General features: G+C 40.4%; 1 protein-coding gene across 6 annotated transcripts in view; it reads right to left on the bottom strand.

Moving 5' to 3' along the window:
* Positions 1-258: 258 nt before the first annotated feature.
* LOC143806825 (synaptotagmin-2-like) overlaps positions 259-17,557 on the bottom strand; it is a 103,185-nt gene continuing 85,886 nt past the window's right edge. For all 6 annotated transcript variants that reach the window (XM_077287764.1, XM_077287768.1, XM_077287765.1 and 3 more), the window contains 3 exons: positions 17,197-17,316; positions 2,723-2,834; positions 259-882 (listed from right to left, as the gene is read on the bottom strand). In XM_077287764.1, the coding sequence (XP_077143879.1) occupies positions 581-882; positions 2,723-2,834; positions 17,197-17,316 (534 nt within the window). In that variant the 3' untranslated portion in view covers positions 259-580. The remainder of the gene's footprint in view (positions 883-2,722; positions 2,835-17,196; positions 17,317-17,557) is intronic.

The raw sequence follows: 17,557 nt of genomic DNA, 5'->3' as shown, positions 1-17,557 counted from the left end.
ACCATCAAATATGGCGGAGGATCAAAGATGTTTTGGGGTTGTTTTGCTGCCTTTGGCACTGGGCGCCTTGACTGTGTATAAGGCATTATAAAATCTGAAGATTACCTAAGGATTTTGAGTAGCAATGAAGTGCCCAGTGTCAGAAAGTTGGGTTTGTGTCCAGAGTTGTTTTTATGGATTTTAATTTGTCTCTGACATACAGTGTTGAACCAAGACCCACTATACCATTGTAAGAAGTTAACGATGCACAGGTAGTCATAACTTATGGCAGACAGTCATTTATTCTTATTTTGTATAACAAAGTGCACATAAACCATTTATTTTAGCAGTGTAACACCATGCTTTTCAATTGTAATTCTAGTGCCTGTTCATTAGTTTAATATTGCAACTTTCTGGAAGCTTCTTTAATTGGTTCTCCATAAATATAGGATCTGTATATAGACAGTCTTAATTTTTTTCTCTTGAGGAAACATCTAGTATTGGCTAAAATCCAAGGAGTTATGTGAAGAACCTTTGTCCACCAATCTAACAATCTTGGTCACAGTAAAAGAAATGGACAGCAGTGTTCCGAGCGATTGCATTAAATATAGAGAGGATGCCAGTCAGCTACTGGCTGACGTAGAGATTGTATCATTAAATCCCAATGATGATCTTTTAAATTAGTCTTCTGGTTGCCCAGTGTTGTTTGCCCAATAAGCTTCTTCCCAGTGGACAAAGTTTCATACAGGGAGATAAGAATCAAACAGTGTGTTTTACCAGGGTCAGGAAGACTAAAAAGAAAAGTCTCATTGAACACGGTTACTTTTGATTTTGCTCGTAGACTTGACTTCTGATGCTTTTGCTTATGTTGATTGCTAAATACATCTATTCTTGCATACACATCTAAAAAGGAAAGACAAAAATATATTGAGATGATAGAATATGACTTTAAAAGTTACAAGGCATAATACAAACCCAGGCTAGGACTGGCCCATAGGAGGACAGGTGAATTCCCCGGTGGGCCCCTGTGCAGGAGTAAGTCACTTACCTCTTAACGTGGCCAAATACATTTGATTTACCAGACACAAATAATATTTCATCAATCATTCAACAAACTGCCAACTTATTATACAGAAGCAAAGATAGATTTTTGGATGAAGGTTATGTAATATTTGCATGCAGCTGAACAATGGACCCCCAGAGTCAATGTTACTGATGGGTCCTTGCTTTCCCAGTCGGACACTGTACAAGCCCATAGAGACTCTGCCTCCAAACTCTTTTTATACACAATCATGTGACTTATTAGAAAATGGACAATCCAGTACCCTGTCATTAATACCACTTTTCCATCATTTTACTAACACACCTTTTTTGGAGATGTGTGGTCCTATGTTCTACTGTGAATACAATGTCTCTTTGAGATTTCCTAATCATCGTTTACTTAATTTCTTTACATTTTACACAGTGTCCCAGCATTTTTGGAATTGGGTTTGAATGTAAAAATGACATTTTGCTACCGATAGGCAGCTTTCTGTGTACAGTTACAGAAATCTGCTAATCAATGCTGGGAATAGGGTTGGACTAGGAGGCACATGGTCAGTTGTCCTGTAATGATAATCTCCTGTTGATAAAACACTGATTGTATTATAACAGCAAACTACAACCCAGTAAGTGACACATCGCTGTAATCAGATACTCTGCTGCTCTTACATCATGGTGCTGTCAGGTTACATAGCAAAAATCTGCTGACTGATTCCTTTAAAACTAGGTAATTTCTGCAGAAAAATCTCTATTTTCCTTTAGAGAGCACGCTGTATGCTGCAGTTTCTGGTGTAGCCAATCCAATAGAATGGCCACAGAGGTTTCAAATGTAACCTCTAATGCAGAGGCAAACATAGGCCTCAATTTACTGAACAGGTTTTGCCAGTTTCCTGGTGTAAAACTGCATGATACATCACAAACCTAAAGTTGCACAGATATTTTGCGACTTTTGGCATTTTTACACCACTCCCAACTAGCTCAACCAACTTTTTGAACAGTTGGTGGCGTTCTGACAGGGTGTGGGCATTATGGGCCCTACAATTCCGTCATAGCTTATCCAACAAAAGTGCATAAACTATGACAGCCCATGACTGAAGTACATTTTTGGCGGTGGTGCACGGCAGCTGAAAGATATGCAAATTTTTTAAGAGATACATACATGTTAAAGAAAGATACACTGGAGTAAAATTCACCAAATTCTTTAACATTGGCATACAAAATGCCAGTATTAATGAATCGGGGCCATAGTCTCAGACTGATACAGTGAAAAGTATGATAATTATGATAATTCTTTAACATGATCAATACTTTACACCAGGGGTGGGGAACCTCAGGCCCTAGGGCCATTTACGGCCCTCGATGACCTTTTATCTGGCCCCTGGGCAGATTCTCAGGGACCGCATTCTTGGGCAAGGAGCTGTATTTTGATTGCCACCAGCTCATTAATTTCTTCTTGCTCTGTTAGCACACACATGCAGTGCTCACTACTGAACACTGAAGGGCATGCAATGAAAGATTAAGTCCTGAAACCAGTGCCAGAGTCAGGATGCACTTTGTTGACGGAGTTTGTACAGCCCCCGAAGGATGGTATAAATATCCAAATGGCCCTTGGCAGAAAAAAGATTCCCCTCCCCTGGTTTACACCTTGGAAACACTTTGTAATAAATTGTATCATGGGTCAGTCTACTGATTAAATACATACCCCTCTCCTTAATAACGCTGGATGAGCTTGTTTTAAACTTTAGTATCCCAACTTCTATTTTCTGTGCTGTAGGGAGACATTTCAGTGAGATTAGGACCTCTCCTATGATGTCCTGATGTTAAAAACAACAACAAAAAATGACACAATGGAATATAGTTAAATATAATGGATTAGAATTCATTTTTCTAAAGTCAAAAACTTTTTGAACAAATTGAGTAAAATTAGCAATTCGCGTTTTAACATCAAGCATTTTGGTTAATAAGCATTTTGGTAGCCAGAGCGCTGCTGATGATTGACAGTTTGGTCCTACAGCATAATTGCTCCACTAGCCCAAACTGTAAACTTAAATGCTGTACCCAAAGAGGAGCACAGAGTTACTGAAGTTGGCTGGATCCAATGATCTGGTCATCTCTAGAGCGCTTGCAAACTATTTTATGAAGAGCTTGTAAGTGTTGCGCCAATTGCCTAAGAAACCATCCACTACTGAGTGCATCGGTAGGCAGTAATCTGGGCAACAACATGTAAACTATTGATCAAAATCCCTGCGTTCTTAAGAACAGAGAGTATTTGTAATGAAGTTTATTACACTGTATACATATTGCTAAGGGAATAAAATTTTATTCTGGTAGTTTTCCCTTCAGAAAGTCATACTTTGCCTACACAAAAAGCACATATTTACATGTAGTTCTGTAGTGTGGGATTCAGTCTGGATAGTAGACAAGGTAGCAAAGTATAAAATACAGATACCAATTAAAGAAATGAAAAATTGGGGGTTATGCCCATGGTTTTTGCTCAATTATTCTCTGAACACATTACACTCAAGTGTATTTCTTTTCATGACACCGGTTCCATTATGTCTGGCAAAATGGAAATAAACAGTGGGATCAGGTCACAAACAGTCAATGGGGTAATGTGGTGAGGACAGGAGCTTCGATTTTTTTAGGACCTGGACATTTTAAGTTATGTTCACACAGCGTCTTTTCCAGGTGAGGGAGCCCAATTTTTCGATAGGAAACAGTTTCAGGAAGTGCTGGTGATTTTTTCCATAGGTGTCTTTTTAGATATCTGCACACAGTGTCTTTTTAGGTGGATTCCATCCAGAATCCACCTGAAAAAGTGCTGCAAAAAATGGACATGATGCACAGCCATGTCAAAACGGCATTGCTGTGCGCTTGTTCTGGCTTACGTCACGTCTTTTAACCACTTCGGAGATTAGAAACCATGGAGGGCTTAGAAGAAGTAACATGTTCATTCTTCGGGCAGCTTCGATTGGAAACCTCCCACTCTTTTTATAGAAAATACAGTAAAAAGACGGTGGATTCAATGTGAAAACGATCACAAAACCACCATCAGAGTCTATTTAGGACAAAATCTGCCAGATTTTTCTTCATGCAGATTTGTGTTAGAAAATTCCAGCTTGTCTGCTGTCAGATTAAAAGTGTTGTGTGCATATGTACGCCTAGTGGGGGGAAGGGTTGTACTCTCATGAGCATTGTTTCAATGTTATTGGCTGACAATTTTTTTTAATGTTTTTAATACTGCCATTTTTCAGACTTTTTTTAAAATCTAAAATCAACAATTTCGATAGTGCTGTAAATTTTTCAAGAAAAAATGCTGGCAAAACTCTCAAAAAGAGCACTTCCATTGACTTGTAAGCATAGAGCATAAAATGCGGAAAACACTTGAAGAATAGGCAAGTTACTTTTTTTAACCGCTTGGCATCTTTGGAAACTTGAAGTGGTTAAAATATGCTCAAGAAATTGAACGTATGAACAGCAAGTTGTTTTTGCATATATATATAAATACTAGCTGTACTACCCGGCTTCGCCCGGGGTAATAACTGCTGTTAGCAAAATAGAATGTGTTAACAAAAATTTATTCTGCACAAAAAAAACACAAAACAAATAGATAGAAATGTGGATTAAAAGGCAAAAACTAAGCTAATAGAAGCATTTTACAACATATATTTCAACACCAGAGATATTCCACACAGATTTAACTAAATTGGCCAAGTAATGTGAAGTAATCTTCTACTACTTATTCGAGAGCCTTTTGATAAACGACATTCTTAGTTTTTCCTTCAGGTGCAAAGACAAACAGATTTTTGGCTGTTCCAACTCTTGAACAGGCCACATAAAGTTGACCATGAGAAAAGCATGGAGATTGTAAATCTAAGCTAGCTGAAGAGCCCGGCGTTGCCTGGGCATAGTAAATATCTGTGGTTAGTTATAGCACCTCACTTCTCTTATTTTCCCATCACGCCTCTCATTTTCCCCATCACATCTTTCATTTTCCCCCTCACATCTCTCATTTTCTCCCTCACACCTCTCATTTTCCCCCTCACTCCTCTTATTTTCCCCCTCACTCCTCTCATTCCCCCCTAACACTTGTCATTTCGACCTCACATCTGTCATTTTCCGATCACTCCACTATTTTCCCTCACTCCTCTCATTTTGCACTCACACCTTTTCATTTTCACCTCACACCTCTCATTTTCACCTCAGTATATACATGTTTGTCATCTCCCTTATATATAGTATACACCTGTATGTCATCTCCTGTATATAGTATATACCTGTATGTCATCTCCCCTGTATATAGTATATATCTGCTGTGTGTCATCTCCCCTGTATATAGTATTTACCTGTATGTCATCTCCTCCTATATATAGTATATACCTGTATGTAATCTCCTCCTGTATATAGTATATACCTGTGTGTCATCTCACCTATATATAGTATATATCTGTGTGTCATCTCCTCCTGTATATAGTATATACCTGTATGTCATCTCCTATACATAGCATATACCTGTATGTCATCTCCTCCTGTATATACTATATACCTGTAGGTAATCTGCTCCTGTATATAGTATATACCTGTGTGTCATCTCCTTCTGTATATAGTATATACCTGTATGTCATCTCCTGCTGTATGTAGTATGTACCTGTATGTCATCTCCTCTATATAGTATATACCTGTGTGTCATCTCTCCTGTATATAGTATATATCTGTGTGTCATCTCCTCCTGCATATAGTATATACCTGTGTGTCATCTCCCCTGTAAATAGTATATACCTGTGTGTCATCTCCTCCTGTATATAGTATATATCTGTATGTCATCTCCTCCTGTATTAGACCTCGTTCACACGTTATTTTGGTCAGTATTTTTACCTCAGTATTTGTAAGCTAAATTGGCAGCCTGATAAATCTCCAGCCAACAGTAAGCCCACCCCCTGGCAGTATATATTAGCTCACACATACACATAATAGACTGGTCATGTGACTGACAGCTGCCGGATTCCTATATGGTACATTTGTTGCTCTTGTAGTTTTTCAGCTTATTAATCAGATTTTTATTTTTGAAGGATAATACCAGACTTGTGTGTGTTTTAGGGCGAGTTTCGTGTGTCAAGTTGTGTGTGTTGAGTTGCGTGTGGCGACATGCATGTAGCAACTTTTGTGAGATGAGTTTTGTGTGGCAACATGCGTGTAGCAACTTTTTGTGTGTCGAGTTGCATGTGACAGGTTAGTGTAGCAAGTTGTGTGCAGCAAGTTTTGCGCATGGCGAGTTTTGCGCGTGGCGAGTTTTATGTGTGGTGCCTTTTGAGTATGTGCAAGTTTTATGTGTTGCAACTTTTGTGCATGTGGCAATTTTTCCGCGTGTGCAAGTTTTGCGTGTGGCGAGTTTTCCATGAGGTGAGTTTTGCACGTGTGGCGAGTTTTGCATGTGGAGAGTTTTCCATGAGGTGAGTTTTGCACGTGTGGCGAGTTTTGCATGTGGAGAGTTTTGCGTGTGGCGAGTTTTGAGCTGCGACTTTTGTGTTTCAACTTTTATGTGGCGAGGTTGGTGTATGTGTGGTGAAATGTGCGCTGAGGGTGGTATATGTGTTTGAGCACGTGGTAGTGTGTGGCGCATTTTGTGGGTGTGTTCATATCCCCGTGGTGGTGTGGTGATTATCCCATGTCGGGGCCCCACCTTAGCAACTGTACAGTATATACTCTTTGGCGCCATCACTCTCATTCTTTAAGTCCCCCTTGTTCACATCTGGCAGCTGTCAATTTGCCTCCAACACTTTTCCTTTCATTTTTTCCCCATTATGTAGATAGGGGCAAAATTGTTTGGTGAATTGGAAAGCGCGGGGTTAAAATTTCACCTCACAACATAGCTTTGACGCTCTCAGGGTCCAGATGTGTGACTGTGCAAAATTTTGTGCCTGTAGCTGCGACGCCTCCAACACTTTTCCTTTCACTTTTTCCCCATTATGTAGATAAGGGCAAAATTGTTTGGTGAATTGGAAAGCGCGGGGTTAAAATTTCACCTCACAACATAGCCTATGATGCTCTCGGGGTCCAGACGTGTGACTGTGCAAAATTTTGTGGCTGTAGCTGCGACGGTTCAGATGCCAATCCCGGACATACATACACACATACACACATACATACACACATTCAGCTTTATATATTAGACTAGCTGTACTACCCGGCTTCGCCCGGGGTAATAACTGCTGTTAGCAAAATAGAATGTGTTAACAAAAATTTATTCTGCACAAAAAAAACCACAAAACAAATAGATAGAAATGTGGATTAAAAGGCAAAAACTAAGCTAATAGAAGCATTTTACAACATATATTTCAACACCAGAGATATTCCACACAGATTTAACTAAATTGGCCAAGTAATGTGAAGTAATCTTCTACTACTTATTCGAGAGCCTTTTGATAAACGACATTCTTAGTTTTTCCTTCAGGTGCAAAGACAAACAGATTTTTGGCTGTTCCAACTCTTGAACAGGCCACATAAAGTTGACCATGAGAAAAGCATGGAGATTGTAAATCTAAGCTAGCTGAAGAGCCCGGCGTTGCCTGGGCATAGTAAATATCTGTGGTTAGTTATAGCACCTCACTTCTCTTATTTTCCCATCACGCCTCTCATTTTCCCCATCACATCTTTAATTTTCCCCCTCACATCTCTCATTTTCTCCCTCACACCTCTCATTTTCCCCCTCGCTCCTCTTATTTTCCCCCTCACTCCTCTCATTCCCCCCTAACACTTGTCATTTCGACCTCACATCTGTCATTTTCCGATCACTCCACTATTTTCCCTCACTCCTCTCATTTTGCACTCACACCTCTCATTTTCACCTCAGTATATACATGTTTGTCATCTCCCTTATATATAGTATACACCTGTATGTCATCTCCTGTATATAGTATATACCTGTATGTCATCTCCCCTGTATATAGTATATACCTGCTGTGTGTCATCTCCCCTGTATATAGTATATACCTGTATGTCATCTCCTCCTATATATAGTATATACCTGTATGTAATCTCCTCCTGTATATAGTATATACCTGTGTGTCATCTCACCTATATATAGTATATATCTGTGTGTCATCTCCTCCTGTATATAGTATATACCTGTATGTCATCTCCTCCTATACATAGCATATACCTGTATGTCATCTCCTCCTGTGTATACTATATACCTGTAGGTAATCTGCTCCTGTATATAGTATATACCTGTGTGTCATCTCCTTCTGTATATAGTATATACCTGTATGTCATCTCCTGCTGTATGTAGTATGTACCTGTATGTCATCTCCACCTCTATATAGTATATACCTGTGTGTCATCTCCCCTGTAAATAGTATATACCTGTGTGTCATCTCCTCCTGTATATAGTATATATCTGTATGTCATCTCCTCCTGTATTAGACCTCGTTCACATGTTATTTGGTCAGTATTTTTACCTCAGTATTTGTAAGCTAAATTGGCAGCCTGATAAATCTCCAGCCAACAGTAAGCCCACCCCCTGGCAGTATATATTAGCTCACACATACACATAATAGACTGGTCATGTGACTGACAGCTGCCGGATTCCTATATGGTACATTTGTTGCTCTTGTAGTTTTTCAGCTTATTAATCAGATATTTATTTTTGAAGGATAATACCAGACTTGTGTGTGTTTTAGGGCGAGTTTCGTGTGTCAAGTTGTGTGTGTTGAGTTGCGTGTGGCGACATGCATGTAGCAACTTTTGTGAGATGAGTTTTGTGTGGCAACATGCGTGTAGCAACTTTTTGTGTGTCGAGTTGCATGTGACAGGTTAGTGTAGCAAGTTGTGTGCAGCAAGTTTTGCGCATGGCGAGTTTTGCGCGTGGCGAGTTTTATGTGTGGTGCCTTTTGAGTATGTGCAAGTTTTATGTGTTGCAACTTTTGTGCATGTGGCAATTTTTCCGCGTGTGCAAGTTTTGCGTGTGGCGAGTTTTCCATGAGGTGAGTTTTGCACGTGTGGCGAGTTTTGCATGTGGAGAGTTTTGCGTGTGGCGAGTTTTGAGCTGCGACTTTTGTGTTTCAACTTTTATGTGGCGAGGTTGGTGTATGTGTGGTGAAATGTGCGCTGAGGGTGGTATATGTGTTTGAGCACGTGGTAGTGTGTGGCGCATTTTGTGTGTGTGTTCATATCCCCGTGGTGGTATGGTGATTATCCCATGTCGGGGCCCCACCTTAGCAACTGTACAGTATATACTCTTTGGCGCCATCGCTCTCATTCTTTAAGTCCCCCTTGTTCACATCTGGCAGCTGTCAATTTGCCTCCAACACTTTTCCTTTCATTTTTTCCCCATTATGTAGATAGGGGCAAAATTGTTTGGTGAATTGGAAAGCGCGGGGTTAAAATTTCACCTCACAACATAGCTTTGATGCTCTCAGGGTCCAGATGTGTGACTGTGCAAAATTTTGTGCCTGTAGCTGCGACGCCTCCAACACTTTTCCTTTGACTTTTTCCCCATTATGTAGATAGGAGCAAAATTGTTTGGTGAATTGAAAAGCGCGGGGTTAAAATTTCACCTCACAACATAGCCTATGACGCTCTCGGGGTCCAGACGTGTGACTGTGCAAAATTTTGTGGCTGTAGCTGCGACGGTTCAGATGCCAATCCCGGACATACATACACACATACATACACACATTCAGCTTTATATATTAGATGTTCATTCTTTTGAGTATTTTCAGAGCCCTTTTTCAGGCAGGTTTAAAAGCAGTCATGCCTGAAAAAAAATTATGTGCACATACACATTTATTAGACAAGAAAATACATAAGGCCAAAATCTGACCACCTTTTGTATAAACTAAAGCCTCCTGAGCCGCAAAAGAGTAGGAATGAATTTCAACTTATTGATTGACTTTGTCAAGTCCTTCCTGAAACCCCATTTGCCTGCCGTGGTAAGATCTGAAATAAATTTCTTTTCCTAGAAGATTTGCTCCAGTCCGTCAAGCACATTGATCATGTTTACTATGTAAATGCTGATAATGACAAGAGCATACACTAAAGAGGCATCTCCAATAAAACCTTCTTCCACATGCTGCCATCATCACTCATTTGCATTGCTAGATTTCAGACAGGAAGGGATGGATCACCACCATTATCAAATGGACATCTTGAGGGTGCGGAATCCATTAAAACTAAAGTGGATGAAGATGAAGAGAAAGTATTTTTTGGCAAAATCTCGTATTACCGTGAATTTCTGGGCTCACAGGCCTCCTTCTCAAGTAACATGAGACATTGCCAAGGGAGAATTTCTCTTCTACTGCTTACATTGTGGTTTTGCTACATTCCGTGCCCTAGAGATATCTGTTTGATGAGGTGGCAGTCTACCCTCTCCTAGTTTGAAGGACTACTCTATGGTAATTTTACGTTTCATGCGTAAAGGATACAGACATTGGCTGCACTCAAATCAAATAAGTGTATATCATTGGAGTTGTGTCCACATAAGGTGAACCTTCGGTAATCTTTGCTATCTACATGTCATTTGCCTCATTGTACCAACCCTATGAAATTTTCTTAGGACTCATTTACACGACCCTATTTTTGGTCTGAGTGCTCTCCGGTGAAAAACAAAAAGAACAGATGTTAGGGCTAGCGGAACGCACCTAATGAAAGTATATATTTTATTATGACAGATGCGTTCGCAGCCCGGGGTCCACCGTGCAGGAGAACCTGCTGCTAGCAAATAGCGGAACTAATGGCAGTGTTAGCTAACTCTGTTACTTCACAGAGCAGCCGTGAACTCAAAGCACTGCGCCCTGTTAGACTCCACAGAGGCACAGGCTAACTGTCTAAACAAGAGCAGTCAGTGGTCTTGCATGCACACGAAACTCCTCGCCGGAGGTGCCAGCATTCTAGGGGCGTATTTCAGCCGGGTCCCTGAACACACTCATACAAGACCACATTGGCGCAAAGTACATAAATTAAAGCAATACTAGCGCATGGCCGTGCGGCCGTGCGGCCATGCGAGCCTTATATAGCTGCAGCAAGTAAAAGACCTTCCTAGAAGGACCAATGAGAGGCTGCCATACCTGAGCATGTGACCCTAAATCTCCACTGAGAGATCTTGCCCTGGGCATGCTCAGTGTGTGCTAAGAAGGACTTAGTCCTAGCACCTACAGGACCTTCCTGAAAGGACCAATGGACTTAGCTGCAGTATCTGACCATGTGACCTTCGATCTCCACTGAGAGATCTTACTCAGGGCATGCTCAGAACGAGAAGAGCAGGACTTAGTCCCAGAAGCGTCTGCTCGCCGCTGCCCAGCACTGACTTCAATGGCAGAAGCAGGAAAAGCAGCAGTAACTCTTTGTACAGAGCGGGACTGAGCAAGACACTGGGACTGACATCTCCGCTGAGCAGGCTCCACTGCGGCAGGAGAAGAATGGGAGACCGCAGCGGAGATGGCCCGAGATTCCTCCTGTGCAGAGGCAGTAACTCGACCAACAACAGACAGGCACTTGAACCAATGTTATTCAAATGAGCAAATATTTTTCACCAACCAAACCTGCATGTGAAAAAAAATAATCAGTGTAGACTAAGGCCGGCCTCACACTCAGCGTCTAAAAATACGGTCCGTTTTTTACGGACGTAATACGCAGAAAAGTCCCAAAAATAGTGATCCGTATGTCATCCGTAGGCAGGGTGTGGCAGCGTATTTTGCGCATGGCATCCTCCGTATGTAATCCATATGGCATCCGTACTGCGTGATTTTCTCGCAGGCTTGCAAAACCGACATCTAATGGATTTATGTGCTCAAATGTTCGGTAAAACATATATACAGTATATATATATATATATATATGTCATTGAGACACATAAATATATATAATCTGTATGTATATTTAATTCAGCGCGAGATATGTGAAAAGCCGGCAATTGAATTACCGGCTTTTCACTAACACCGCTGCGTATTTCTCGCAAGTCACACTGCTGGTCCGTGTGGAATCCGTATTTTTCTCGCCCCCATAGACTTTCATTGGCGATTTTTTTGCGCAATATGGTGACAAACGCAGCATGCTGCGATTTTCTACGGCCGTACAAGACCGTATATTACGGATGCGTAATATACGGCAGATAGGAGCTGGGCCATAGGGAATCATTGGGCCGTGTGTAATGCGAATTTTACGGACGTAGTTTATGCGCTCATACGTCCGTAAAACTCGCTAGTGTGAGGCCGGCCTAACACATTCAAATCTAAGGGTGTACGGAAAAAAATGGATACCATACAGAGCCACAGTCTAGCATCTGATTTTTACGGATTCATTGCAATTCTGCAACATGGGAAACTGTAAATGGTCCTGTAAAAGATTAATAGCGGCTACTGTAAAAAAAAAACGGATCGGATCACAACTAGTAAGAAAAAAATTGTCCTACATTTCTGGATGAAAGCCTGGATGATTTTTTATATGCTCATGTGAAGCTAACGTAAAATGAGGTTAAAAAATTAGAAAATTAGGCACAAAAACATCTTTTATACCCATTTTCAGGGAATGAGTCAGCAACAGGGGACATCTAGACGTGGGCAAATATCAGATCTCATCTTCTCTGCAAATCCCAGAAAACTGAACTTTGAGTAGCAATTTTCTCTCCCCTTTCAGGTGTTAAATCTTCTAATATTCAGATGTATCTTGAAGACCACATTCTTATTGGAACCTTATTTTTCTCAGATTTATGTACACACCATGATTGTATACCTGTGTAATCAGAATCAGGTGCTTTATCATACTAGTTACTTTGCTAGTCTGTTACCCTGCAGGATTCTAAAAAAAATAAAGTTGGAGACAAACAAAAGCAAAAACACCTTTCAATATCGTATTACAAGCCAGAGATGTAAGAATAAAAGGTGGGTTTACATTTGTTGACCTGTGGCCATTAAACGATTGCCAGTTATCTGCATCCAAGATTATTGGTGGTTGTTGAATACATTGTTTAAGCTGCATTTACACCAGATGATTATTGGGAATGAAGCGTTCATAGAGTGAAAAGAATTTTAAACTTGCTTGAAAAGTCTTTGTTCTCGCTTGCACATCGTCTGGGGTAAATAGGTGTGGGTGCTGCTGAAAATATGATTTTCCTGTGCACATTAAGATGTAGTCAATAGGCAGTCGTTTAACAGCTACAGATCGATAAGTGTAAACCCACCCGAAGATTAGGCCGACCGTACATTTATGCACACAGATTATACAATTGATATTCTAGGGACACAAAACATCGTTCTTGGCAGCACGTTTACACGAGATGATATGCTGCCGAAAAAAAGTAACTTTTAAGGAAGTTGAAAAATTAATTCACCCAAAAAACAAACGTTTTGCTCATTCATAGAGGAATTGCCAGAATGTTTAGAGTATAGTCAGACGGCCGTATAAATCAGATCCAGATCGGACCGCACTGAATGTACCGGAAGTAGCTCTCCTGATCTGAGCGTGACTGTGTAGGGTGGAAAGTCAAGCTAGCGGTCTCGCCTGCGTATCTGGGTTGGAACCATTGGGGATGTCACCAGTGTTTCAGGGGGAAGAGATTGTGTACCGGAGCAGTGCCTGTGACTGTGTCTGCTAGATTGTGTCCTTCTACTGCGACCTTGCCTATTGAACTTTCTGCTTCTTCTTCTGTGCCGCCAACCATCACCCCTACTCGACCGTGTGCATGCATCAGGAGATCACGTGCTGAAGAATCCGGAGGATTAGTCATTGCAAGAAGAAAGTGCATCGCTCATCTGCGGGACCGGATCGGAGACGTCTCGTGCCATCTGCAGTGCCGCTGAGGAGTCTTCCAGCCACCTTCCTCCAGTGCACAGAGTCTGATAAGTTGATCCATTATATTCTATTGCATTTGACTTTCCCCCTATCCTCCAATCACATCCTTTACCCCCCCCGCGTGTACTATAAGGCTGTGTGAACATGTTCCGGATTTTTCACGCTTTTTTCACGTTTTTTCGCTATACAAATGTGATAAAACTGAGAAAAAAATGCATCCATTAAGCATCCTATTAATAGAATGCAATCCGCAATTTTTGTGCACATGTTGCGTTTTTTTTCCGCGAAAAAAACACATCGCGGTAAAATAGCAGCATGTTCATTAATTTAGCAAATTTTTCATGGATTTCCCACCATTTATTTCACTGGGAAGCTCTGGAAAAAAACGTGAAAAATCCAAGCAAAAAACGTGCAAAAAACGCGCACAAAACCCATGCAGAAAAAGTCCGGTTTTGTTCAGGAAATTTCTGCAAAGAATCCTGACGTGCACATAGCCTTAATGTTCCTATATATAAAGAACCTGTTAACCCTTGCTCTGCCTCCTGTGTCTCACTGCATCCTACGCACCTGCTAGCATCCTACAACTGCTTCATGTATTTCTATATAGCGATCACGCTCGGGAGAGCTGCCAGCCAGTCCATGTACTGCGCTCCAATATATACGCCCGTCGGATTGCACCCTTAGACCGGTCGATAGTGAGGAAATGAGCACTCCTAGGAACATTGGCCGGTATAAATGGGCTCCAAGCTCAGAAGATCATGAGATTTCTCATTGTTCTGCGATTTGTACCACAAAATTAGAATACAGCTAAAGAAGAAGAATAAATGCACCATAGTGACGAACCACTCTGGTTGACCTCAGCTGGCCATTTATTACATGCATTATAGAACGAGTTGTCAGACGAGCAAATACATATTTTTACAAAATGTTCAAAATTAGTTAAAAAAATAATAGAAGCGAGAACTTTATTGATTTCTTGCTGCTCCCATTCCAATTCTGTGAAATCCCCACAATGATTGGCTATAGCAGTCACATGTCCCCAATACAGGAAATCATCGCTGCAGCAAAATGAAGAGACTGGTTGGGAACTGGACAGCAATGGAACAAAAAAAATGAAACTATTTGACCCAGACAGACAATTTGTACTCACTGGTCAACCCTTTCAGTGGCCTTTACGTAATACTATAGCGCTCTTTTGCTAACTGGTGATGGCCAAACCCAATCTTCATGGCAGCTCAAAATTAAAGGGGATTCTGGGCTGAAATTTTTTTTTTTAAATGTTGGGGAAAAATATGAGATGTTGTAAGGAAAAAACGAATGTCTAACGTGCCCAGCAAAATGGACAAAATACAAGATGCTACATGAACATTATCACATTTATGCGTCTTAGGGTACTGTCACACAGTGGCACTTTTGTCGCTACGATCCGTGACGTTCCAGCGATATCCATATGATATCGCTGTGTCTGACACGCAGCAGAGATCAGGGACCCTGCTGAGAATCGTACGTCGTAGCAGATCGTTTGGAACTTTCTTTCGTCGCTGGATCTCCCGCTGTCATCGCTGGATCGTTGTGTGTGACACCGATCCAACGATGCGTTCGCTTGTAACCAGGGTAAACATCGGGTTACTAAGCGCAGGGCCGCGCTTAGTAACCCGATGTTTACCGTGGTTACCAGCGTAAAAGTAAAAAAAAACAAACCGTACATACTTACATTCCGGTGTCTGTCCTCCGGCGTTCTGCTTCTCTGCACTGTGAGCGCCGGCCGGCCAGAAAGCGAGCACAGCGGTGACGTCACCGCTGTGCTTTCCGGCTGGCACAGACACAGTGGAGAGAAGCAGAACGCCGGGGGACAGACACCGGAATGTAAGTATGTACGTTTTTTTTTTTTTTACTTTTACGCTGGTAACCACGGTAAACATCGGGTTACTAAGCGCGGCCCTGCGCTTAGTAACCCGATGTTTACCCTGGTTACCCGGGGCCTTCGGCATCGTTGGTCGCTGGAGAGCTGACTGTGTGACAGCTCCCCAGCGACCACACAACCACTTACCAACGATCACGGCCAGGTCGTATCGCTGGTCGTGATCGTTGGTAAATCGTATAGTGTGACAGTACCCTTAGGCTTTATTCACACATCAGTATTTCATCAGTATTTGTATACAAAAACCAGGCATGTCTCCAAAACACAGGACTGGTGTCTATCTATCTTTCAATTACAAATTTCCCTTACCTTGCTTTCAAAGACCCTGAACTTAAATGTAACATAACTTTAGATGAAATTTAAGAAGATAATTAATGTTAAAAAGAATATTTAGTTTTACTTATTTAGTTGTCTATGGTCTAATTGGTAAGTAAGCAATGCTGAAAGTCAAATGTGCAAATGTGGCACTTGATAACAAGACAGGCACGGCCAGTCAGAAAGTCAACTTTCTAACAAAGGGCTTATGTCCTCATATCTTTACGATAATGATTGGACAAGGGAAACCAAGACTAATCCAAGATCAAGAGAACAAAATGTTATTCATTAACTTCTTGAAAGATATAAATCATAGCTGATACACATATAGCACTATCCAATGTGGCTAATCAGAAGGGAAAGTACATGATAGAAAAAAATTGCAACGGAACTTTTACTAAGCTACAGTATATGCACAACACATTCAGGTTACATTCAGCAGGTCTGAGTGAATAGTTCCAGAGTGTATATATATATATATATATATATATATATATATATATATATATATATATATATATATATATATATATATATATATACACACACACACACTTCCTGATGCAAATAAATTCAAGTGCGTGTTTTTTTATTATTTCCAGCATAGACAGCTTTGTAGCATTTTTTCGCACCTGACAACTTTTGCACAGAGCCATAATACACACATATATATATATATATATATATATATATATTCACTGTATATAGATAGATAGATAGATAGATAGATAGATAGATAGATAGATAGATAGATAGATAGATAGATAGATAGATAGAATCTGAAAAAAAACAGGCAGCACTCCAAACATCAAAGTGAAAAACCATGGCTTTATTGATCCACTAGCAGCAACGTTTCGGCAGAGTTCTCTGCCTTTCTCAAGCTGTTTTTTCTGATTTTCTGTTTTGGAGGTTTGGACTTCACCTTTACAGGTTTTATTGCACCCATTTTTTTTTGGTACTGCTGCCAAATTTTCTTTGATTATATATATATATATATATATATATATATATATATATATATATATATATATATATATATATATATATATATATATATATATATATATATATATATATATATATGTATATATATATATATATATATATATACATACACACAAACCACATACTGTATACACAAGTCATTGGTGTACCTTTGTTTTCTCCTGCAAATCTTCAACAAATTCCAAAGTTTCTGAAGCTTTTAGATCCTTCAGTGCAGTCCTCGTCTCACCAATTAGAGTGTGTCTGGAATATTTGTCAAAATCTTTTACCTGTTTTGGGAAATATTTCAAAGATAAAGTAAATTAATGTCTCATCTGTGAGTTTTCAATTCAAATATTCCTTTCTTATGCAAAGGAAAAGGTAGAGCTTTAAAAGGTGCATTTAGACTGGTTGAAAATCAGCAAACAAACAGTTACGAGAATTCTCGCACCCACTTTTCAGCCTGTGTAAACATGCCAGTGATCACCCAACGAACTAACATAATTCTTGTTTGTCGCGTGATTACTGCCA

The sequence above is a fragment of the Ranitomeya variabilis genome, chromosome 2 (assembly GCF_051348905.1).
Source record: "Ranitomeya variabilis isolate aRanVar5 chromosome 2, aRanVar5.hap1, whole genome shotgun sequence".
NCBI classification, from domain to species: Eukaryota; Metazoa; Chordata; class Amphibia; order Anura; family Dendrobatidae; genus Ranitomeya; species Ranitomeya variabilis.
This window is presented reverse-complemented; position numbering and strand designations above follow the sequence as displayed.